At 50.4% G+C, this 24,251-nt stretch overlaps 2 protein-coding genes across 10 annotated transcripts in view; one reads left to right on the top strand and one right to left on the bottom strand.

Annotated features, from left to right (window-relative positions):
• Window positions 1–4,271, top strand: part of Dlk2 (delta like non-canonical Notch ligand 2) — a 5,832-nt gene extending 1,561 nt beyond the window's left edge. The window contains exons 1-6 of one of the 4 annotated variants that reach the window (XM_015487772.2): window positions 7–66; window positions 575–705; window positions 970–1,033; window positions 1,971–2,101; window positions 2,556–2,700; window positions 3,347–4,271. In XM_015487772.2, the coding sequence (XP_015343258.1) occupies window positions 630–705; window positions 970–1,033; window positions 1,971–2,101; window positions 2,556–2,700; window positions 3,347–4,082 (1,152 nt within the window). In that variant the 5' untranslated portion in view covers window positions 7–66; window positions 575–629 and the 3' untranslated portion in view covers window positions 4,083–4,271. Of the gene's footprint in view, window positions 1–6; window positions 67–445; window positions 706–969; window positions 1,034–1,970; window positions 2,102–2,555; window positions 2,701–3,346 lie in introns of those variants that run through there. The other 3 variants (XM_048805354.1, XM_048805352.1, XM_048805353.1) reach the window with 3 other exon arrangements.
• On the bottom strand, window positions 4,199–23,901 carry Abcc10 (ATP binding cassette subfamily C member 10). Of its 6 annotated transcripts, XM_015487770.2 has the most exons (22): window positions 23,716–23,896; window positions 23,397–23,585; window positions 19,282–20,503; window positions 18,937–19,164; window positions 18,052–18,208; window positions 17,742–17,851; window positions 15,491–15,570; window positions 14,761–14,932; window positions 13,136–13,234; window positions 12,602–12,791; window positions 11,536–11,613; window positions 11,170–11,364; window positions 10,571–10,724; window positions 10,197–10,386; window positions 8,276–8,619; window positions 7,782–7,951; window positions 7,047–7,207; window positions 6,487–6,737; window positions 5,438–5,583; window positions 5,259–5,356; window positions 4,983–5,095; window positions 4,199–4,669 (listed from the first exon to the last, which is right to left on the bottom strand). In XM_015487770.2, the coding sequence occupies exons 2-22, from the start codon at window positions 23,561–23,563 to the stop codon at window positions 4,507–4,509; spliced, it is 4,488 nt and encodes a 1,495-aa protein (XP_015343256.1). In that variant the 5' UTR covers window positions 23,564–23,585; window positions 23,716–23,896; the 3' UTR covers window positions 4,199–4,506. The 6 variants fall into 6 exon arrangements, 5 of the variants coding, with proteins under 5 accessions (XP_015343256.1, XP_048661307.1, XP_015343255.1 ...); XM_048805350.1 differs by having other exon boundaries at window positions 5,259–5,583; window positions 23,716–23,899; XM_015487769.2 differs by lacking the exon at window positions 7,047–7,207 and having other exon boundaries at window positions 6,593–6,737; window positions 23,716–23,897.
• Between the last annotated feature and the right edge of the window lie 350 nt (window positions 23,902–24,251).

Raw genomic sequence — 24,251 nt, 5'->3', positions numbered from 1 at the left:
CCTCAGCGGAGCCCGTCGGATCCGGCCTCGCTCTGCTGCCCGGGACACGCCGCCTCCCAGCCGGAGGTGAGGACAGAGGCGCGCAGGGCTAGGCGCTGTGGGGATTCCAGGCCCTGAGCAGTCGCCAAGCCGAGCGCGCTGAGATAGGAAGGGAACGTGGGAGCCAGTCCTAGAGGGTGGGTGTCGTAGGTGCGGGTAAGGGACTGCTCGCTGCCGGTAACCAGGAACAGTCCCGCCTTCTGGCCCCCGCGTTCCCTCAGTGCTCGAGGACGCCTCTCGGTGCTGTCCCTATCCCCGCAAACCCCTCGGTCCCGACCGCGATCCCCATCAGCCCCAGCGATTCCCGCGCCGTGGCCTCGCTTGGCGCTGCCCATCCTTCCTGCAGACCCTTCTCCCGAGTTTCTAGCTCCAGTCGCCTCTCCTGCTCGACCCTTCCCGGTTCCAGGTTCCCGCTACCGGCATCCACTTCTTCTGTCCCGGTGCCCTGCTCCCTCGTCGGCTTTTGTCAATTGGAGCCCATATCCTTGCCGCTATCTCCGCGTCCAGCCGCCTCCCAGCCAGTGCCGTCCCACAGGTGTCTACACGTCTGGCCGTCCATCCGTCGGTCCCTCCTGGGGCGGACGCTGACCATGCCCAGCGGTTGCCGCTGCCTACATCTCGTGTGCCTGTTGTGCATCCTGGGGGCATCGGGTCAGCCTGTCAGAGGTGAGAGAGCCACGGGGTTCCAGTCGCCTCCCTGTCAGGCAGTCCTAGCTTGCGCAGTTGACCTCTGCTGGCCAGAGACGGCACTGCAGCCACTCTGACCAGCGGACCTGATGAGACTTGGGTCCTCCCTTTAAAGTGGGATGGGTCTGCTTGCCTGGGCCAGACCTGAGTCCACCCAATTACTAGAACCATGAATCCTTTCCCGAGTTCACATTCCAGGAACCTGAACCCGGACTCACCCCCTTCCAAATCAATCTCTTCCAGCGGATGACTGCAGCTCCCACTGTGACCTGGCCCACGGCTGCTGTGCACCTGATGGCTCCTGCAGGTACCTATCCCCAGCACTGCCCCAAACCCTTTGCTCTCCATTTCCCAGACCTTCACACCCACAATCAGGTCAGGCCTCAAGTCAGAGTGCCCAGGGGCTTAAGACCCTACAGTTCACCCTATCACTTCTTATGACATATAAGGCAGACTGGCCAACTTCCTTCCCACCCCACCATTGCCATTGGCCTCACCTCTCTTGCTTTTTCTAGTTTATCTTTCCCAACTCTGACCCAGAAATTCTGAAACACTGCTCTTCAAGACATCTGGAAGGAGACCTGAAGCTTGAGAGCTTGGAAATTGAGAGCTACAAGGAAAAGGGAAGATAGAGAGGTAGTTTAGGAAAGAGGGGCAGTAACTGGGGAGCAGAACTTGTGATGTATGAGGCTCTTTCTAGATGACTTGAAGCAACTGTTTCACTGAGGTGGAGGGTGAGTCAAATTCCGTAGCAGGGAGAAAGTGGACATAAGAAATGAGCTGAGGCAGGTTGCTCAATGGACTGGGAATGTTTGAGACTACATCTTTGGGAGGGCTTTAAAAAATAGTTGTTTGCCTTGGAATTCAGTGGGAAGACGGCCCTGATGACCTTTCAAGGTCAGTCTTTGCTTAATTGGTTGTAAACACATTAGACATGCCAGGAGTGGTACTGGAGGCATTTATGGAAAGGATCTTATTTCTTCCTCAACACAAGCCTATAAGGTGTATCTTCAATTCTTGGTGAGGACACTAAGGTTCAGAAAGGCTAGACAAAGCACAGAACCAGGACTAGAGCACTGGTTTTGGATACTCAGTTTCTGTATGTGTCCCATGATCCTGCACAGACCTATACCTACCTGAGACAGTTCTGTGTTCCCACAGGGGATGTCATGTGTCCTTCTGGTTTCAAGAAGCTCTGGTTCTGCATCCTCCCAGAACCCTTACCTTGTGCTTCTTCCTCTCAGGTGTGACCCAGGCTGGGAGGGGCTGCATTGTGAACGCTGTGTGAGAATGCCTGGCTGTCAGCATGGTACCTGCCACCAGCCCTGGCAATGCATCTGCCACAGTGGCTGGGCAGGCAAGTTCTGCGACAAAGGTAGGGGGAGGGAAGCTCTTGGTTGGGGAGTTCTTGTGTCTTAGAACATTCATCAGTCTTTATTCATTAAGCAACTATTGTGTTCTGCTTTTAAATCCTCAAATACATGGTATTTTATCCTTTTTGATTTTCTACCTACCTGTTGTAAGAATTTGCCCTCAGCATAACCCCATGAGGTTGGAAAGGTTGCTACTAAAAATGGTACTTATTTTACACATGAGGAAACTAAGGTTCACAGAAAAGCTATAGCTTGCCCAGTCAGTTTGAGACAGACTGCCAGAACAAGAGACAGGTGCCTCCTGACTCTGACATCAGTGTGGTTTCCCTCAGTACACCATCTCAGCCTACGGTGTACACACACAGACTTGGGTCCAAAAGGGCTAGCCGTGTAGGCCTGGGCAGGTCTGATAACCAGATATGAGGGGTGATCAAAAGCCTTCTGTCTCTTCTCCAGATGAGCACATCTGCACCTCCCAGTCCCCCTGCCGGAATGGAGGCCAGTGTGTGTATGATGGGGGTGGCGAGTACCACTGCGTGTGCCTACCAGGATTCCATGGGCATGACTGTGAGCGCAAGACTGGACCCTGTGAGCAGGCAGGGTGAGTGCTGGGCTTGTGGCAAGGTTACACTAGAATCTGGTGACAGGATGAAAAAGGCAGGACTACAAAGAGCCAGGAGGACTGAGGGTCAGACCCACAGGACCACAATAAAACCCCTGGCTCAGGATTTGTTGTTCAACTTTTTTTGTATCTTCTGAGCCATTTCTTCAATAAGCTATAGGAGCTGGAGGTGTAACAGATAATGTATGACGGCTCTGGTTGGAAGGGTGGGTAAGAGGAGAATGAGGGAACAGAAACTGGCATGCAGCTCTTAAAGATATCCCACACAGCAGCCTTATACCTCTTTGTATGGATGATGAAACAGCCCCACAGGGATGGACTTGTCCTTGTTTCAGCTTTAGGATAAGAGCTTCGGGGGATAATAATAGCACATTTACCCTCAGGCCTGCCTTTGGGCCAGACCCTGTGCTAAATGCTTGACATCTGATTCTCTCATTTAACCCTCACATTGTGAAGCTAAGTACTATTTTTATTCTCATTTTTAAAATGAGATATTTGAGACCCAGAGAGAGTAGACCAAGGTGACACAGCTAGGAAGGGGGGGGGCGGTGGTCAGGATGCTGACCAAGGCCATCTTGCAGGTGTTAGAAGTTGGTATCAATATCCTTTCCCATCCCCACTGCAGCTCCCCATGTCGGAACGGCGGGCAATGCCAGGACGACCAGGGCTTTGCCCTCAACTTCACGTGCCGCTGCTTGGCAGGCTTTGTGGGTGCCCACTGTGAGGTGAATGTAGACGACTGTCTGATGCGGCCTTGTGCTAATGGTGCCACCTGCCTTGATGGCATAAACCGCTTTTCCTGCCTCTGCCCTGAGGGCTTTGCTGGACGCTTCTGCACCATCAACCTGGATGACTGTGCCAGCCGCCCGTGCCAGAGAGGGGCTCGCTGTCGAGACCGGGTCCATGACTTTGACTGCCTGTGCCCCAGTGGTTATGGTGGCAAGACTTGTGAGCTTGTCTTACCTGTCCCAGACCCTGCCACCACGGTGGGCACTCCCCTAGGGCCCACCTCGGCTGTGGTGGTACCTGCTACAGGGCCAGTCCCCCACAGTGTGGGGGCAGGTCTTCTGAGGATCTCTGTGAAGGAGGTGGTGCGGAGACAAGAAGCTGGGCTAGGTGAGTCTAGCTTGGTGGCCCTGGTGGTGTTTGGGGCCCTCACTGCCGCCCTGGTCCTGTCCACTGTATTGTTGACCCTGAGGGCTTGGCGCCGGGGCATCTGTCCCCCAGGACCCTGTTGCTATCCTGCCCCACATTATGCCCCAGCACGGCAGGACCAGGAATGTCAGGTTAGCATGCTGCCGGCAGGGCTCCCCCTGCCACCCGACCTGCCCCTTGAGCCTGGAAAGACCACAGCACTGTGATGGAGGTGGGAGCTTTCTGGCCCCCTTCCTTACCTCCTCCACACCTCAGCCTGGAGTGGTCCTTCCTTGCTTCCCCTCAGTTTGGGTATACATACTGAGGGGAGACTTCAGCCTTGTACCAGAAATATTATTTTTTTAATATACAGAATGTAAGACAGGAATTTTATCAAATAAAACTATGAAAATGCACGTGGGCTCCTATGCCAGAAAAACCCACCTCAAGTCACAGGTGCAAGAGGGCCAGAGCAGAGGCCTGATTCTGGGGAAGCCTCAGCACTCTGCCCTCAGGGAGGGATTTCCAACGAGGAACCCAGGTTGCCATCTCTCCTCTGGGGAAGTAAGGGAGGTAGAGCCACAGAGGGAGAAGAAGCAAGCCCTTCCGGGTCACCTGGAGGAGAGAACTCTGGAGGGTACGATGTGGGGCTCAGGGTCCTCCAAGAGAGGAGGGGCCTCCCTGCTGGCTACTCTGCAGCAGCTGTTGGAACAGTGAGTGGGGCTGGTTACACAGGGCAGAGGGGGAGTCCATCTCCATGACCCTCCCTGCTTGTAGCACCAGCACCCGGTCGGAGTTCAGGATTGTGTTGAGCCTGTGTGGGAGAAGGTGTTCAGTGTAGAGAGCAGAGGACAATGCCCTAAAGGAAAAAACTGATGAGCTGTCTGTCCCTACCCCTCAGGACTTCAGAGATCTGTCCCCACAGGCATTAGTCCCTGGCTCCATGCTGAGGAAGGACTGCAAAGGTCCCTCAAATAATGTGCTACTAAGGGCCCAGAATAGTGTGTGGAAAAAGAGGAGCCAAGACCTATGGGCCCAGATTCTTGGGTTCCTGAAAATACTGAGGGCAGGCTGTGGGTCCATGTCACCATGGCCCTTGATTAGTCTTATTCTGGATACTTGCACACCTGTGAGCAATGGTCAGCACTGTTTTGTTGGCAAAGCGTTTGCAGATGGTCTGCTGGAGCAGCTGGTCTGTCTTCTGGTCCACGCTTGCTGTGGCCTCATCAATGCATAGAACCTGAAATGTATGTTGAGGAAAGGGAGGGAGGAAGGGAGGCATAGGGAGCTATAATCCAGTGCACACCTATAGCGCCTGCAGCCAGCTCTGCCTTGCAACTTCTCTCCAACCCCCTCTTCACCCTGACACATCCCCTGTCTCCTTTCTGATCCTCTCACCTTACCTTGGCATCTGTGAGGAGAGCCCTGGCCAGACACAGCAGCTGCCTCTGTCCTAGGGACAAGCTCCGGCCCCCCTCGCCCAGCTCGCCATGCAGACCACCTGTAAGATGGAGCATTTTCATTGTGGGCCAAACCTCTCCCTGCTCCTTCCCTGCTGCCAGAGTCAGGACCCAGCACTCACCCATGGAGATGATCACCTCACTCAGATGGCACTGTTCTAGGGCCTGCCACAAGGCCCTGTCCTCATATAGGCCCTGGGGATCCAGGTTTTCCCGAACAGTCCCACTGAACAAAAAGGGCTCCTGGGGGATGATAGCTAGCTGTGACCTGGGGGACAAGGACAAGAGATTCAGGCTGGAGATGTGGCCACTTCTGCTGGCAGCACAGGTTTTAACTATGGAGCTTGTTCTTCCAGGAAAGCCTGGGAATGAGACCTGCACACAACCCACTCTGCTTCCCACCCCATCTCCACTAACTGGCCAATCAGTTAGCTATGCACATAGAACTGTGCTGGCACTATGAGTAACACCAAAGAAACCAAAGTTCTGGACTCAGGCCTTAAACAGCCTACATTTCACCGAGGTACAAAAAAATAAGAAAAAACAAAGGCTAAATTGTGTGGCACAGACTCCAGGGACAGCAGTAGCTATGCAGGGAATGACCACAGTAGCTAAATGGGGAGGGGCCCTTCTGGGTGGAGAGGCCTGGAGTTGGATCTTGAGCCAAAACTCAGAAGACAGAAGAGGCAGGGCCAGGGTCATGTGTACAGCCTTAGCATACAGCTTGCCTACCTTTTCCACATCATGGAACTGAAAGAAAATACTAGGTTAACCTAGGGCCAGGGCTGAGGGCTCTGTGGAACAGAGGAGGCCACTTGCGGCATAGGTGGTGTCCAGTTATCCCAAGAACTGTCTACTGAGCTGGAGAGTTGAGGGATATCAGGATCCCCTGGGAAGCTCTGATATAGAAGGTAGTGACTAGTGTCTAAAGTGGAGACAAGAAAGATGGAGCTGGAAATGTAGCCTGGGTCAGGGTGAGGAAGACCCCAAGGCTGCTGGCCAACTCTGCACCTGAGGAGGAGCTTGCTGGCTTCACTTGCTCATCTTCTCCACCTATCCCGATTGACCCTGGCTGTCCTGAGAGTATAGAAACCTTCTAGCTATGCCCTCCTCTAGGTGCCAGGAGTCTGGTTGCCCTCTTCCCTTTTTACCAACCTCCTTCCCCCCAGACCTGAGTTCAGCCAGCTCTAGCTGGCTGGTGTCCATGCCGTCCAGCAGCACTCTCCCCATACTGGGCTCCAGCAGCCGGAACAGCACCAAAAACAGGGAAGACTTGCCAGAGCCCGTTCGGCCTACAATGCCCAACTTCTCTCCAGGTTGCACACGGAAGGTCACCCCATCCAGGGCATTTGGCAGCCCTGGCCGGTACACCAACACCACATCCTGGAACTCCACACTTCCCTGGGTCAGCCAGCTGATGCCCTGCACAAGGGAGGGGGCTCATGAATAGGAGATGGAGGGAAATGGGTGAGATGAAGAGTGACAGTGAGGAGGGGGTTGGAAGGTATACAGAGGGGAGAATAATAAGAAATGGGTGGTCCGAGAAGAAAGATGGGGGAATGGGGAAAGACGGGAGGCTGAATGCAGGAATGAGGGACAAAGTACATGGAGATCATGCAGAGAAGCAAGGGAGCTGAGCAAAAGCAAAGGAGCCTGAGGGAAGGCTGAGGCCTTCAGGAGACCCTGCAGGGATCTGGAGCTCTGGCCTGGGGTGGTGGGGTACCAGCCTACCTGCAGTGGCCGGCCCTGAGGCTCCTGAGGCAGTTCACAGGAGTACTCCTCCAAGCGCTCGACGCTCACTAGCATGGTTTCTGTCTGTGTGAAGCTGCTCACCAGGCCTGAGAGCAGGCCGGTCAGGGACAGGGCATAAGACAGCGACAGGCCCACCAGCCCTGGGGAGAAGAGCACCAGCTGCTGGGGAGGCCTGGACACTGGGACATGTGTGGGAAGTGGGGGGCAGAACAGGAGAATCCCAGCTGTGGATTATGGGTGGTTAAAGGAAGTTGGTAGAGAAGCAGGCAGATGATAAGACCTAGTCAGAAGCATAGGAGGCTATATGCACAGGAGCAGAGTGGTGTAGAGAAGACATAACGGGACTGGGGATAGAGCTCAGCTGGTAGAGTGCGTGCCTTGTGTGCACAAGGACCTGGGTTCAATCCCCAGCATCACAGGGGAAAAAAAAGAGAGAGAGAGAAGCCCTGAGGGGTAACAGGTGGAAGGGGGCAGGATGATATGACTTAGGGGTGGGTACAGGGAAGGGATTCAGATCAGAAGACTCATTCTAGTATAGATCCTACACCACCAGAGCAAGTCACTCCTGGAGACAGTTCCCTCAGCTCTCAAGTGGCAGTGATGATGAGACAACCTCATAGGGAACCCCAAATGGGAGGGGGATTTGGTGGGGGGAATAGTGCAGGGTGCTGGAGTGACTTGCTACTGGGGTAAGGATGAAGGGTTGGGTGGTACCTGGGTTAGCAAGGCCTTGCTGGTGCTGCACCAGGGCGATGCCTGCAATGGCACCGACCACTGCCGCCCCCATGAGCTGTAGCCGAATGTCCAGCCACTGTGTTGTGGCACAGGAAGAAAACTGGCATCTCTGGTTTAGCTCTAGGAGTTGCTGGTTTTTCTCCTCAAACCTGGGGGAGACCAGGAGGGAAGTGAGGCCACTCCACTACTATGCTGATCCACCCAGGCTCCTTTACATTTCACCTTCTTCTGAGCCATTTATACACCATAGGCCTCACCTACGGAGGCACAGAGGCCCATGTGTTCTTTTGAAGGGGACCTGCTCTGCCTCACTTTCTCTTTCTGCTGTTTTCCTCCTTTACCTTAGTACCCTCTCTCCCAGAAGGTCTGGATCCCCCTACCCCACATGCCTCTCTTATCAGGGGTCTATTCACTCCTCCCCACAGCACACCTTGCCCCCTGAGCTGTGGTTGGGAAATGCAGCTGTCACACACCTGTAGGTGGCCCCAGCTGCCCGGAGCACAGGGAGGCCAGCTAAGGTGTCAGCCAGGTGGGTATACAATGGAGACAGGGTGAGGCTGCCCAGGCGCCGAAGCTCTCGTGCCGAGGCCCTGTAGCAGTACTGCACACGGTAGTACATGATGCCCAAAGGTGGAAGCAGCAGCAGCAACCAGGGCAGGCCAAAGCCCAGCACAGCCAGGAGGCCCAGCAGGCCAGCTGCATTGGCCAGTAGGATGTTGAGAAGGAAGGGCAAGCTGTCATCTGCACAGGCCACATCAGAGGAGAATCGGTTTAGGATCTGGCCAGTGGGCGTGGAGTCAAAGAAAGTCACTGGTGCCTGGAAGAGATGGGGTTGGGGAAGAGCAGGGTCTGGAGAAAAAGAGTTGGTAGGCAGCCCTGGGAGAGGTGGGGTGTTAAATACAAAAGGAGCCTGGGGACAGAGGAGATACAGGTGGAGTTTGGAGGAAGACCATCCAGGGTAGGAAACACTCCCTAATTCCTCTGGCCAGTGGCAACCTTATGAGGCCATGTTGGCCATTCCTCCTACTCTAAGCCGGACATATCTACTACCCTTTCAAGATTAGGGAGCTAATATTTATCCAGAAGATAGGGGCTTTGGGCCAGTGAATGGGATCTAGTTAGATGTCAGGAGGAACATCTTGATTGCCCATGACTGGACAGAGTGGTAAGTATTATCACTCAAAGTCACAGTTAAGACCTCAGGCTCTGGAGTCAGGCTGCAACTCAAACTCCAGCTCTGCCACTTAGAAGACACGAGACTCCATGCAAGGGACACATTTATCTCTCAAAGGATCAACTCTTAGTTACTAAAAGTTAAGTGTTATTTTTCTAAATTTTGTGATATTCATGGTATTTATCCATTTTTAAACATTTGTAATTTGCTATGCTTTTTTCATTCCAAATAAATTTTCATGTTTGTTAAAAAAAAAGAACTAGCCTTGGCCAGGTCAACTCCCAGTTTCCTCATCTATGAAATGGGGATATTGTAAGGTCCTAATAATGATAAGAAAAGACCGTCATAACAGCAACTTTAATAATAACTGCTAAATGAGCACTTATTTCTGCCAGGCAATATCCTAAGCACTTTCCATAAGCTAATTAGTGTAATCCAATACAAGTAAGCAGTAGAATAGATATACACTTAGCAACAGAGATGGATCTTAGAAACAGCCCTAAATAAAAATCGTAAGAAAGAGCTGGGTGCTGTGGCACATGCCTATAATCCCAGAGGCTCTGGAGGTGGAGGCAGGAAGATTGCAAGTCCAAAGCCAGCCTCAGCGATAACAAGGTACTAAGCAAAGCAACTCAGTGAGACCCTATCTCTAAGTAAAATTCAAAATAGGGCTGGGGATGTGGTTCAGTAGTCAAGTACCCCTGAGTTCAATCCCCAATTCCTACCCCCCAAAAAAATTTTTAAGAAATAGAATGTGAACTCTAACGCAGTATTATTTACATAAATTAAAAATAGGCACACATATAATATAGGCATTTTGCAAAATAGACACAAAAAGATATATATTGAACACAATGGAAATGGTTGTTTATCAGGGAAAGGAGGAGAAGTAGAAATAGGGTATGGAGAAACAAGGGGATAAACAAATGAGACAGAAAAGGGGCCTTGCACAAACTAAAAGGTCAACGCTTCATACTTCAAAACTGAAGTAACCTTGAGGAAGATTCTCTTATTTGCCCCATTTTGCAAATGAGAAACTATAGGTTTAAGTCACTGGATTGGAATCCAGAAGCTACTCTGCTCTGTGGTCTCCCCAAGTCTCAAAGGTTGCCACTGTGCTGTACCCACCTATGAGGGGCTCTTTACTTCTGAGGACTAGGGATGTATGATACTCCCTGAACAGAGCCCATGCATTCCCCCACACCCTCTCATCCCCTTACCATGAGGACTCGATGCAGCAGGAGGTGATGCAGGGTGGCGGCTGCTTGGAGGGTACCTGCTGCAAAAAGCACTGCCCGGAGAAGGGTGCATAGAGAGTTGACACCAGCAATAGTCGCATATACGGTGAGGTAGAAACGGACGTCTGAGGAGCCATTGGGGGCAGCTTTGGGCAATGGGAACACTGGGGTGCTGGGTAATAGGGAGGGGATTATGGTAACCCAAAGTAGGGCCACTCAAGGGGTCCCTCCCCTCCCCAGGCCACTTGTCTCCACCCTCCAGGAGACAAAGCCCCTGAAACACCCAGCCCTCAACCTCGCTTTCTCCCTGGAGGCCACTGAGAGTAACAGGTCTATTCCCAGCCCCAGGTACTCACTAGAGGCTTCCAGGGGAGAAGAGGAGTAGCTGTGCTGAGAAAAGCCTGGGGGACCCTGGGCTGGTGGAGGCCAGCATCTCCTCTGAGCTATTCCTGGCTGCCTTCAGCTGAGAGATCCAGTGGGACAGCCACCAGTCAGCAGCATTGCTTGTGGCTGGATGGGGGTGGGAAGAGGAAGTTGTGAGACTCCTCTTCTTCTGTTCTATTCAAATATCTTCTTCTTCCTCTGCCTTTGACTCTGGTTCCTACCCTCTGCAACCCCGGGGCCTCCCCTCCTTGCCACTATTCTGCATCCTCCCTATGTGAGCTTCTTTCCCAGACCATCACCCTTCAGCTCTGAGAATAGCATGAATTCAAATTTGCAGAACAGGGCTCCTGGGAGGGGCATATCAGAAGGCCCCCATGGAGTGCAGTACACTAGCCCCAGGGACTTTGTCAGAATTGTGGGGGGGGTGCCTTTTGTCTCAACTGTTGCCTATATTTAGTGAGTCTCTGGGCTTTGTGATGATTAGCACAAGGAGATGGTGGTGACAGGCACCTGGACAATATGGCTGTGGGATGAGGGAGGGGTGGTTAGGGATTCCAGGATTCAGTCTCACCTTGCATTAGGAGCAGAGAGAAGAGGATGGCAAGCGCCAGGCCCTGGCCCACGGCCCTCCAGTATGTGCAGTACACATGCAAGGCCACGGCGCCCTCCTTCTTGCTTTCCTCCTGCAGCAGGCGGCCAGATTCGTTCTGCTCCACCTTTAGCCCTTCCTTTGTTTTCTCTGGGTCCTGTACTGACAGGGCCTTGGCTAGGAGAATCAGGGAGATCATGGAGGAATTAAGCTTATAGGATGATAGCTAAAAACTATACCATTTTCAAACTATTGGTGTCTCAGAGTTGAGAAGGCAGGTTTTGAAAAAAAAATCTCTACAGTGTGACAGTGAAAAGGAAGCCCCTTCCTCCCACCTCTGGGTCGCACCTGAGTCAGGCTCTTGTCCATTCTCAGTCAAGGCTTTGGGTACAGCTTGTACCAATGGGAGAATCTCAGAGGGAGGCCCTGGAAGGTACAAAGGGAGATTAGAGTACGCTGTCAAGTGTCTATACTACACCTTTCTAACTGTGTACAATCCCACCTTTTTTTTTTTCTTCCTGCTGTACTGGGAGTTGAACCCAGGGGCACTCTACCTCCCCAACCCCCCCCCTTTTTTTTTTTTGTGTGTGTGTGTGTGTGTATGTGTGATGCCGTGATTGAACCCAGGGCCTTATGCATGCGAGGCTGGCACTCTACCAACTGAGCTATATCCCCAGCTCCTTTTTAAATTTTGAGATAGGACCTCATAAATAGCCCAGGTTGGCGTCAAACTTGTGATCCTCCTGCCCGAGTCTCCCAAGTTGTTGGGATTACAGGCATGTGACACCATGCCCATCTCCACCTCTTTCTTTGGTCCTCCCTAACCCATCCTAATGGAATGCTGCTCTGTGTCCCCCTACACTCTGAGCAGGACTCAGCAAGTCCATCCCTCTGCACCCAGAGTCCAACCAGCAGATGGACAAATGAGAAGAATCAGTCATGCATGAGCACCCTGATCAGGTGCAGCTCTTTGTTGCAGAGCTTTTCAATTCCTGACATTCAGTTCCTGATATTCCAGTTGAGCCTCATTTCTTCCTGTTACTCTCCCAGTGAACTTGCAGATGGTCATAGCCCTCTGGATATATAATCCTTCCATTTTTTTGTTTGTTTTCTTTACAAAAATGCTGTTCTGAACTCAAATGCTTTCTCCTCTCTTGAAAACAGAATGTCCTGAGATTCTAGGTCTCAAAGTTCCTAAGAGCACTCAGTCAGAGAGTCCCTGAGTCCCACATCTGCTGGCATTTCACTAGTACATGCCTCTTCCCTCCTGTTCTATGAAGGCAGGAGGAGGTGAGACCCGGACTTAGGCCACACATGGAAGGGGCGGGTGGCATGGTCTGTACTTGAAAATCCACCTGTCTCTCTTCCTTCATCACACACCTCCCTCACCTGACTGGCTCCTGCCCCACATTACCAGCCCGGACAAGGTGCCCAGCCTCCATAAGCAGCACCAGGTCAGCCCTCTCCAGGAATTCAGTGCGGTGGGTGCACAGCAGCCGTGTAGTGTGACTCAGCACTCCCAGGATGCACTTGTGCAGCAGGTGGTTGGCCACATCCGCATCCACAGCAGCCAGGGGGTCATCAAGAAGATAGAGTGCTTTCTCCTAGAAAGAGGCCAGGTCCAGAGGCTCTTGAAGGCCTGGTCTCACAGCAGCCAGAGAAGACAGTTGACAGCAACTCTAGGGTCTATCCTCAGAGTTGTAGGGAAGGAAGTGAGACCTGAGTGTGGACTTCTCTTAAATCAAACAACACCAGAGACCCATGGCCAGTCTCTGCCTCAAAGTTGCAAAAGGAGGATGGCATGGCTAACACCTCATGAGCATGGGGTAGGGGAGGAATGTAGGTGTCGATGTCAATGAAAATATTCCTATCCCCTCATTCAGTCAAGCTCCCAAGGCTCTGGATTGCTTCCACCTCCCGGCCCTTGAGACCCTGTCCTTGAATTTACCTGGTATACAGCACGAGCAAGAGCAATCCGGGCACGCTGTCCCCCACTGAGGGTCACACCCTTCTCCCCAACCTCTGTCTGGTCTCCTGCAGGCAGGATCTAATGAAACAGATACATCAGTGGTCAACCAGCTCCTCAAATACCTTCTACCCTGTTTCCTGTCCCTTTGTAGGCTCCTTTGTAGGAAAGAGATGACAAGCATCAAGACAGCTAGGGAGCTTCAGATTGGATTTATACTTGGGATGAGTCAATCAGTAGTGACAAGCCATATCTCCAACAATATCTAGCATTTAATGAACACCTATTATGTGCTTAACACTTTATAAACATTATCTCATTTGAACCCCACAGGGGAAGGACACAAACCCAGATTCTTAACCACTGCGTCATGCTTACTACCCTACCTTTTAATTTTAATATTTAATTAATTAATTTTTTAAAGATGGGGGTCCTCACCAAGTTGCCCAATCTGGCCTTGAATTCGTGATCTTCCTGCCTCGGTCTCTTAAGCAGCTGGAATTATAGGTATGCCATGGTGCTCAACATTATCCTTTTTTTCCCTTTTAATCTTGCCTTTTTAACAGGCAAGGATGATGATGGGTCAATCTGATGTGAAAACTTTCATAGATTTTTCAGAGAAGAAATGTACCCTGATCTTTCTTGTGGCCTCAGGAGTGGACTACTAAGCTATGAGGTCCCCATAACCAGAGGAAACACTTGTGATTCATAGATGTTGAGTCTTTTGACAGAAAGGCTTGTTATTTGTCTCTTTTCCCAGTCCCTAGAACAGCACTCAGGACCCAAGAGACACTGGGAAATTCTTAATGTAGAATCAAATGAAAAATGAACACAGGATACACCATGGTCAATGTCATGATTCTCCAAAGTCATGCTGTTCTAAACCCGACTGCTTTCTTCTCTTTTCTCCTTTCTCCAGGGAAGTTCCATATTTATCTGGGAAAGTGGTAATGAGTCCTGGGATAGACATGGCAGTTGGGTGGAGAGGTCATGGGAGAAATCTGGAATCTCTTTCCTGATAAACTTGGTACTCTGGGCTGGGGATGTGGCTCAAGAGGTAGCGCGCTCGCCTGGCATGCGTGGGGTGCTGGGTTCAATCCTCAACACCATATAAGAATAAAATTAAGATATTGTGTCCACCTAAAACTAAAAAATAAATATTAAAAAAATAATAATAAACTTGGTACTCTGAACTGGAGGGATGTGGGGGAGGGTGTTGAACTTAATGGGCTTGGCAGGCTTCCCTAGGTTTCCAAATGAGACCTTGACTCTTCTAAACCTTTTAGTGGAAGTGGGGAAGGCCTCCTGAATTGGAACCAGTAGCCAGACCGGTGCAAAGCAGAGCCTCATAGGGAACCCTTGCCTAGCCCCTTCAGGGATCTGAGGGGAAGGTGCTTTGTTAACACCCACCTACCATCACCCCTGTGGGCCCAAGGGGAAGCAGGAACCAAGCAGCTGGACCCTCTGAGAGAACCAGTCTGAGGACCAGTCCTAGATAAATGATGCCTGAGTAGAAACAAACCCTTTCCAAAGAAGCAAATTTCTAGTTTAAGTGTCAGAGACACAGGAGGAAGCAGGCAGCAAGAGTTTCAAGGACAGGTACTCACGCTGAGGTCCTCGTTGAGGGCACAGGCCTCTAGCACCTCCCTGTACAGCTGGGTGTCAAGTGTCTTCCCAAAGAGGATGTTGTCTCTGATGGTGGCAAACTGGATCCAGGGTTCCTGGGTGGCCAGGCCAAAGCCCTTGGATAGCCCCCACACTGCCACCTGCCCATGCAGCCTGCAGAGAGTCAGGTCAGCAACATGGGGACTAGCTCCCCACTGGGTCTCACCATGCCCAGCCTCTGCCTCCCAGAAACTTCCTCAGACAGCTGCCTTCTACACAAGGTTACCCTTAGTGTTACATGACTGAGTTGATGCCCTCTGAGGTTGAGGGGTCCTAATGAGGCTATCAGCCCATTCTGGCCTGGGAAGAAAGAAACTGCTCTTTGGCTATGGGCAAGCAGCTACCACGTCTATGTGCTCTGGAGCTCAGAGAAGAGTGGGGCACCACACTGTACTCATTCTCACCTGAGAACCACATTATCTGAAAGAACAGGTGACATTGGATAGTTTTTCTATCTTTTTATGGCACTCTGGTGTGTGAATGATGACACAGTTGAATTCTTGACAATTCAAACGCCTTCCCTTTTCCAGACTAAAAACTCTTTCAGGAAAGGGGTCATATCTTGTCCTTTTGGTACCCCTGGCCCCCAAAACGCTGTCTGATACTCAGCAGGGGCTCAGTAGGTATTTACTAAAGGAGAGCAGAGGACAGCAGACATGGGAGGTCCATTACCTGTGCAATTCCCCAGCAATGGCAGCCAGCAACGAGGTCTTTCCACAGCCTACCTTCCCCACGATGCCCACCAGCATACCCTGCAAAGAAATCAATCACAGTCAGTACCTGCTGTTTGCAGAGGGAGGACAGAGGGGTAGTGGTAGGGGTAGAGCCTCCCTCTTGAGGCTCTAGGCTGTTAATTCTCCCACTTTTTTGAGGCTTCTCTCTAGGTCCTAGGTAGTGTGCAGGGAAAAGAATTTTCCACTTCACAGGAGAAGTGCACTCAGGGCCTGCCTCCCTGTCTTATCTAGAGAAGCAGGTTTACATGCTCCACTCAGAGTTATTCTGTTCCACAGGCTGAGTGAAGGTCCTCTGAGGGGGAAAGCAGTTTGCCAGAGAGAATGAGAGGAAACTATCTTAAGAATTCCAGGGTACACTCCAAGGCAGGCATCCCAGAATGGGTAAGGGAAAGACTAGAGAGGCTTTGGATCCAGGCTTTGGATCCCTGCTGGGCTGCTAAACCTTCCACCAGATTTCCAAAAACCATGGGCAAAAAACAGTGATTTGCATAGGTGTCCTTTTCTGTGATTTGAGTTTATATTTTGTTCTCTCTTCATTTCTTAATTGTAACATACATTCAAAAAGCTATCTTCCTGCTCAAAAAGAAGAAAAAGATCCTTTAGAAATGGGCCAGGGTCTTAGAAGCTCCTTTTTATATTTTTGGTACTGGGGATTGAAACCAGGGGTGCTTATCAAGAGCCACATCCCCAGCCCTTTTTATTCTTATTTTGAGACAGTGTCTCGCTAAGTTCCTTAGGGCTTTGCTAAGTTGCTGAGGTTGGTTTTGAACTTGGGATCTTCCTGCTTTGGCCTCCTGAGCTGCTGAGATTACAGGGGTATGCCACCATGACCTGCTTCAGAAGCTCCACTTGTCTGTGATGCCCTATAATGCCAGCCAGGGTTGACCCATCTGCAAATGAACACTAGACTCATCTGTGACCTTTCCTGGGATTGTGGGATCAGGTCCCAGAGACAGCTTCTCCCTCTTGCTGGATGCAGCCTGTAAATGGGAGGGCTCTCTGCAGTCACACCTCTTGCCCAATGGAGAGTAGGTCCACAGAGAGAATAAGGCAAACACACACAGCAGCAAACAGAAGAGAAAAAACTCTGCAAGTTGAGGCCTGGTCCTGAACTGTTTCTAAGATCTGGTTGCATTCTTGTCTTTGGATTCTGCAATTCATCTCTATATCCTTATTACAAATTCTTGTTTGCTTAAGCTAGCTCCAGTAGGTTTCTATGACTTACATATTAAAAAAAAAAAAGTCTTAACACAGTAGTAAAATTCCTTTGAAAAATTCCAGCCTTGTCTTGCCTGAACTAAGAGGGAAAACAAAACATACAACCCAAGCCAGAAATGTGAGCCAAATGTGGTGTAGGCAATTCAGCCATCACTGGAGAACTCTGGGTTGAGCTATGAGGCAAGGGGTTGGACAGAGGTCAGGAGAAAGTGAAAAACTCAGGACTGGGATGAACAGGAGCCACCTTTCTACCAGAAATTTTCCTGTTGTAAGCTCTTAACTTTGACTATGTAGAATGCCCAAATCATAAGGCTTAACTACTTTTCACTAGACTCAGTAGAGGCTCATCTATCCCCTTTGTAAAATCTTTCATTAAAGGGGTTGCTGGGCTTTTCCCCCAGGTCCCCAGCCTGGGGAGATGCTGAATAAATTGTGGGGTCCATTCTGAACTCTGCAGCCAGTGAGGGACACAGGGAAGCAAAAATACCCATTGGTCTGGACTGGGAGGATGTGAGCTGCCTAAAGACCACGGAGTGGTATAATTACTCTGGAAAACTGTGTGTAGGGAAGTGAAATCCAGAAATGAGGTGTTGCTCTATACAGTGGCACATGCCTAAATTCTCAGGGACTCAGGAAGCAGAGGCAGGAGGATAAGAAGTTTAAGGCCAGCCTCAGCAACTTAGTGAGAATCCTGTCTCAAAATAAAAAATAAGAAGGGCTGCAGATAATAGCTCAGTGGTAGAGCATCCTGGGTCCAATCTTTACGACTGCTAGAATAAAAACAAAAGCAAAATAGATGAGGTGTCATCCCTTAGACTGGAACCTGCTCATCAAACTCCTCCACTCCTTTCCTCAACCATTAGAGCTGAAAGGACATCCAGCTATGATTGGCTCAGCCCTTGTTTATTTGTCACCGAGTCCCCATGTCCCTCATTATCTGGGGACTCTCCCAGGATACTTCTCCAACAAACCTTTTTCACTTCAAGGTGACTAATAAAGGTCTCCTGGCTAGTTCCAGCTGGGTCCCAGGAAAACAAGGCTTCATGCAACTCTAACACTGTAGATGGCTCTGTAGGGGGATCTGAAAAGACAAGAAACCACTTATCTTAGGATCCTAGTCTACCATCAACCTGCCTGGATGGGAAGGGTATATAGGGGGCATGTCATCTGCCCTCATCTACCTGCCAAAAGTAATTCAATCTCAGTCTGGCTCTGCTCTACCCACCCCCACAGCATCTATGTACAGTGCCCAGGTGGTTACATCCTGCTGCTTCCCAATACCTGAGCTGTAGTATGCCTGGGGATTGTGATTTGGAAGGTCAAGGAAACGCTGGATCCGCACCAAGGACACTTTGGCCTCCAGGAGGCCATTGATGACCCAAGGGAAGTTGTTGAGGGGAAAAATGAGCATGCGCACCAATGCCAGGGCTGTGAACACCTGAGTGGGGTGAAAGGGGAGAAGGTATCACCAAAAGCCTGGGAACTACCTGAGAGCCTGCTTTTCTGAAGGCCCTGTGACAGGTCTATGGAAGAAAGAACAGAGTAGGAGAGCTAAGGGGTTGACTGGGGAGTCCTTGAGTTACAAACTTCTCTAGGGATCCAGGTTGCATTTTTGTTGGTGTTTTTTTTTCTTTTTTGGAGGGGGGAGTGGTGCAGGGGATGGAACCCAGGACCTCATACACTCTTAAGCACATGTTCCATCACTGAACTCCACCCTAGCCCTCCAGGCTGTATCTTTACAGATGCCCAGGCCCAGCTCACTCGAGACCTCAGAATTTCTAACTGGTAATAAAACCTGGCCCTGACCAGATCCAACACTGGATTATGGATTTTTTTTCCCCCAAGGTCATTAGGCTGAGGATAAAGGGATCTAACTGTAAGCCTGGATCTGACAGGAAGTTGCAGTAGAAGGAAGAGTAGAGGAAGAAAAGGAGTTCCTCCACAGAGGGAAGGCTTATATCTCCAAGGTCTCAAAAAAAAAAAAAAAAAAAAAAAAATCACAGTGTCCCCTTGGCTGGGAAGGGATGAGGCAACCAGGGAATCTTCCTTCTTTCTTTCAGAGCCAGCACTGAGGGCCTGAACAACATCTCCACTCTACCGCAGTCTCCTCGCCACTGCCTTCCCCTGTGCCTTCCTAGAGCTATCCTCTCCCTTCTCAGCCCTCACCTTGGTAGCAGTGAGCTGGTGCCCCATAAGGACATAGGTAATGAAGATGATGATGGCGATGACAACCGGCAAGGCGGCCCACAGGTATACACAGGCTGCGTCCAGATATTTGATGACTCGGAGTCTTCCCAATTCTCGAGCCCGGTAGGCCTCAACTCGGGCCCCCAGTGCCTTCTCCCACCCAAAGAACTTGATGACTCGAATGCCACTTAGCAGTTCTGTCACAAGCTAGAGACAGGGGAGAAGAGAGCAGTGTGAAGTGAAGACACTGCTCATGTGTCTGCTCCTCTGTTTGGATGCTAGGTGGGGTCAACAGATGGCTGAGTGATCCTAGCAGCTCCTCACCTTAACCCGTGCATCCTTATGCTGTAGCATCTCCTGGTTGCTGGCCATGATGCGGGTAGCAATCACTTTGTTGACAGGTACCAGCAGCAGGGCCAAGACCAGACCACCCACAAAGGCCAGGCCCACCTGGTTGTACAGCAGATAGAGAGTGATGGCCAGCTGCAGGGGCAGGCCCCAGGCCTCATGGAAGCTGCTGGCAAAGTTTAGCAGCCGCTCAGAGTCAGTGCCTAGTAGGTTGAGGGCCTCCCCAACAGGAGGACGACTGGGCCCCAGCTGTAAAGTCTTGCGGTATAGGATGTTCAGCACAGCCCCCCGTGCCTGCAGTGTCACCTTGCGTACCTCATACCCATATTGATTCTGTAGCACAGCACCCAATACTGCCCCACTAGCTAGCCCAAGGGCATAGAGCAAGCCATGGCTTAGTGGCTCTTGCCCTTCCTCCAGGAAGCCCACCAGCAGGGAGAGCAACAGAGGCCCTGAGAATCCCACCATGGTTCCCACCAGCTTGAGCAGTCCAAGTGCCAGGTAATGCCGCCCAAAGGCTCCATATAGGGCCCTCCACAGCCGGGCACCCTCCTGCCAGTGTGCCTGAAAGGCCCGGGCCAGGTAGGCTGGATGCAGCCTGCGAGGGAGATGGCAAGTGTCTTGGGGCTGCCGGAGCTCTCCCTGGGCCCCACGGGCCAGCAAGGGTGCTAGCCAGGCATAGGAAAAGCGTGACAGCCAACTCTCCCCATCTTCAGACACCTCGGGTTCCTGATCCTCAGAAGACAGGAAGGGCTCTTGAGTCCAGGGTTCTTGTGGCCCCCTCGGGGCTGCCCAGCCCAGTCCATAGGCCAAGATTGCTGCCAGCTGCAAAATGAGAAGACAGAGACGGGCCAGGGGACCTGGGAAAAATGGGGGCAGCAATGTGCCCTTCTGACAATGCCAGAGCAAGGTCAGCACTAGGGCTGGAGCTGGCAGGAAGGCTGCCAGAGCTAAGGTCAAGGGCCCCCGGGTGAGGCCATGAGGGGAATGAGCTAATGTCCACAGAGCCAGGCTGTGGCTGAGCCAGGCCATAGCTGCCACACACCCTGCCAGAACCTCCAGCCCTTTGGGCCCCGGGCCTGCTCCTGGTGGCAAAGCAACTGGAAGGAGATCAAACAGCGGGAAGATGGAGAGTAGGAAAGAAGTTGCAATTCGGAGGTACCAGCCAGGATTGCAGGGTAAGTTGTAGTTTGGATTCCTGGGAACAAAGGGGAAGAGAGAAAAGAAGGCATGTCATGGTTCAGGGCCCAGACATGCCCCTCACCTACAGGGAATGAACTTCCTCTCCTGCCTTGCACATAGTATCCTTACATCCCCCTCTGACTTCACCTTGGAACCCAGGGCCTTGTCTCCCAGGAAGCCTTCCCAAATTGACCCATACCATTTCAGAATTCATTCTTTCACCACAGGTATTAACAATTTTGAGTTAAGAATGTACTTACCATGAAGGCTATAATTAGAAAAAAAATGCAAACTTCCATACGAATAACAGTACCAGATACAATATTTATTTTTATAAGTGTCAACCTGCTAGGTGCGGTGGCACATGCCTGTAATCCCAGTGGCTCAGGAGGCTGAGGCAGGAGGATCTCAAAGCCAGCCTCAGCAATTGTGAGGCACTAAGCAATTCAGTGAGACCCTGTCCCTATTTTATTTGTTTATTTTTATGTGGTGCTGAGGATCGAAACCAGTGCCTCACACATGCCAGGCAAGTGCTCTGCCGCTGAGCTACAGCCCCAGCCCAAGACCCTGTCTCTAAATACAAAAAAGGGCTGGGGATGTAGCTCAGTGGTCAAGTGCCCCTGAGTTCAATCCCCAGTACCCTTCCCCCCAAAAAAGTATCAACCTAAGATTATCCTTAAACTCACCTAAAACATTATGAGATAAATAAAAAATTTTCTTACAAACAGCTTCTATATTCTAATAGAAGAGCCTAAATATTATAAAGCCTCAGAATATTATATTATTTGTCTTTCTACTAATGGTAAAAAGGGATTTGGATTAATTTGTGATTCTTTTAGCTGAAGAAAAATGGCTTTTCAGTTTTGTCTCTATCTTCTGGGCATAGAAAAATGTTTTTTTTTTATTTGAATAATCAAAGAGTCCACATTAATAATCAATAAAGAGCCGGGCGTGATAGTGCACACCTATAATCCCAGTGGTTCAGGAGGCTGCAAAATGAGAAGACAGAGTAGGGCCAGGGGCCCTGGGAGAAATGGGAGGATCACAAGTTCAGCAACGTAGGCACTTAGCAACTCAGCAAGACCCTGTCTCTAAATAATATATAAAAGAAGGGCTGGGAATGTGGCTCAGGGGTTAGACACTCCTGTGTTCAATCCTCAGTACCAAAAAAAAAAAAAGAATCAATAAAGGAAAACAAACCTGCAGACATAATATCAGAATGCCTTGAAGGTCATATAAAAAGAGGACTAAGTATGCCATGCCCTTTGTTAGCAGAACTAGATTACTGAAAATGTTTCGCTAGAAACTAAAATACTTTGGGTTTTCTTAAATGTCCCCCAAATGAAGTTAGATGGAGGGGTTTTAGATTGGAATCAAAATCAGCCTCTAAAGTATGGGGGAAGAAAAAGAATGCAGAGCTCAAGGTCATTTTAACCAGTCGCATATCCTTGGGCAGGTCTCTCCCTCCCTATCTCACTTTCCTCTTCGGTACAAAGAGCAATGAGGAGCAACACCCAAAGCTCTCCCATCTCCTTTCCTGAGATTCCAGATCTCTCTAATCTTTATCAGCAAAGCACAGATAGGTGAGTGAGTGACAGCCACAATCTCAATTGAGTACAAGATGGTTTTTCTACCTTCTCATTATGTGAGTTCCTAAAGAACCATGCCAATTTTTGTTTGCTTGTTTTTGGTACTGGGAATTGAACCCAGGGGTGCCTAGCCACTGAGCCACATCCCCAGCCCTTTTTGTGTTTTATTTTGAGACAGGGTCTCCATAAGTTGCTGAGACTGGCATTGAACTTGTGATTCTCCTGCATCAGCCTCTGAGCCACTGGGATTACAGGAGTGTGCCACCAGGCCCCCAATTTTTTGTTTTGAGATGAGAACTCAATGCGTTGCACAGGATGGTTTTGAACTCCTGGGCTCAAGTAATCCTGTCCAAGTAATTGGGATTTACAAGTATGCACCACTGTGCCAGGCCAAGACTGTGCCAATTTTTAATAGTGCCTTCTCTGAACAAGCAGTGGAAGCCTGTGCTGACTAATCTGCTCTAGCTTTTTGTCTTGTTTCATGTAAGAGACAAATCAGAATTCCTCCCCAACCAAGCAGGTCTGCTGCTTTTTCTACCAAGGAAGGGATTCATCAGTTTCCTAATTCCTCTTAGATAGAGACACTTTTCTCTCTATCAGAGTAGGAACTCCCAAAGGCTGAGATCAGACTGCACTCCTGCTTTTTCAGCATCCAGAGAGAGACTACCTTTGGCTGTCTGTAGTGATCCAAGAACAAAACACAAAATCAAAGTGAGTCTAGCACCCACACCTTTCAGTTCTAAACCTGGGAAGCCTTAAGGTCTCCTCTGCAGCTGAGTCTAAATATGCTCTTCTTAGCCTACTAATACTGAGGTTGCATGGATAGAAGTAGTAGAAACTTAAACACAAGTCATCCTTCTTGGGCTGAGAATGTAGCTCAGTGGTAGAGTTCCTGCCTAGCATGTATGAAGCCCTAATTTGATCCCCAGGATTGCAGTTAAGAAAAACACACACACACATACACACACACACATCATCTTTCTTAGAACACTGTTCATCTAATTCATGTCAGTTGTATTTGGGTATCTTAAAATCTACAACAGGAATTTCCCCCATGCATTAGGCCTTTAATATATACTAAGTACTGCACTATACGTTTAAATGCATTATTTAATTTAACCCTCTCGACAATGCTGAGACTAAGAGAAGGTAGGTAATTTGCCCAAGAATAGCCACACTGCTAAGTGGTAACACTTGAGCTTTTACTTCTGTCTTACTCCAGAGATCTCGCAATTCTGGTGACACTGAGGGGAGATGTGGGTTGCAGGTTAAGTCTGTACACACACACTGGACAGAAATCTTGCAGCCCTCTCTACTCACCGCGGGGTGCCCAGATGACAGGCACTGAGCACCGCGAGGAGCGTGTGGGGAACGACGCTGAGCACCAGCTGGGTGAAGCAGTGGCCCGTGGTGTTCCCCTCCCACAGCGGGAGTGGCCGCGCAGTGCTGGTGCCGCACAGCTGAGCCACGACCCGCTCCACCGACATTTCACCAGAGCGGAATGCTGAGCTAAAAACCAGGAAAGAGAGCTCGTCCAGGGGCACGTCCCAACCGAGTTTCCCCGCCCTGTCCCCGCCCCTCGATCCTGACCCTCCCCTCACTCCCGCCCCAGGCCAGACCCCGCCCACTCTCGCGGTACCTCAGAGGATAAAAAAGAAATTTCACTTCCCAGAGTTGGCTGATTTCTGGTCAGGTCCGCTATTCAGCCCAACTCTTCCCACTCCTGTGACTGTCTTCCCCCAGTGATCCGGAACCTCAAACCTAAAGAAGTTGCTTTCCGCCGGATTTCGATACCTCAAGTACAGGTGGATGGAAAAGAACGTGCTGGCTAATCAGGCTTCTAGGGCAGGCTTGGCGGGCGCCCCCTAGCGTTGGGAAGACTTACCAGATCGTGTTAGCTCCCCCTTGGCAGGGCTTCTACTCGAGCTTGCGCACCGCTTCCTCTTGGTGCGGTTTCTGTACACGTGTTCTGCTGCCATCCTACCGTTGTAGGGGCCTTGCGTGTGGGCTGGTCTGTTACCTAGCGGTTCATTTTATACCGTCTCACTTGGAATATTCGCTCCCATCCACCCACTGCTTACTAGATGGCACAAGCATTTCACTTAAATGTGTTAGAGTCTATAAACAAGTCAAATAACACCTGGCATTTTGCCAGGGGAATGTTAGAGTTCCTAA

This window comes from Marmota marmota, unplaced genomic scaffold, assembly GCF_001458135.2.
Source record: "Marmota marmota marmota unplaced genomic scaffold, marMar, whole genome shotgun sequence".
NCBI classification, from domain to species: domain Eukaryota; kingdom Metazoa; phylum Chordata; class Mammalia; order Rodentia; family Sciuridae; genus Marmota; species Marmota marmota.
Note: the sequence above shows the minus strand (reverse complement) of the source record. Positions and strands in the feature narration are given on the sequence as shown.

Bases quoted from the DNA above. Each gene is read 5' to 3' on its own strand.
- Abcc10 (XM_048805350.1), bottom strand. From the start codon at position 23,563: ATGTCGGTGGAGCGGGTCGTGGCTCAGCTGTGCGGCACCAGCACTGCG. The intron at 10,725-11,169 runs GTGAGACTGAAT...ACCCCCATCCAG, and splicing joins CTCTCTGCTCCTAATGCAAG to CCACAAGCAATGCTGCTGAC. The intron at 7,952-8,275 runs GTGTGTGACAGC...GGTCTCCCCCAG, and splicing joins GCAGCTGGGGCCACCTACAG to GTTTGAGGAGAAAAACCAGC.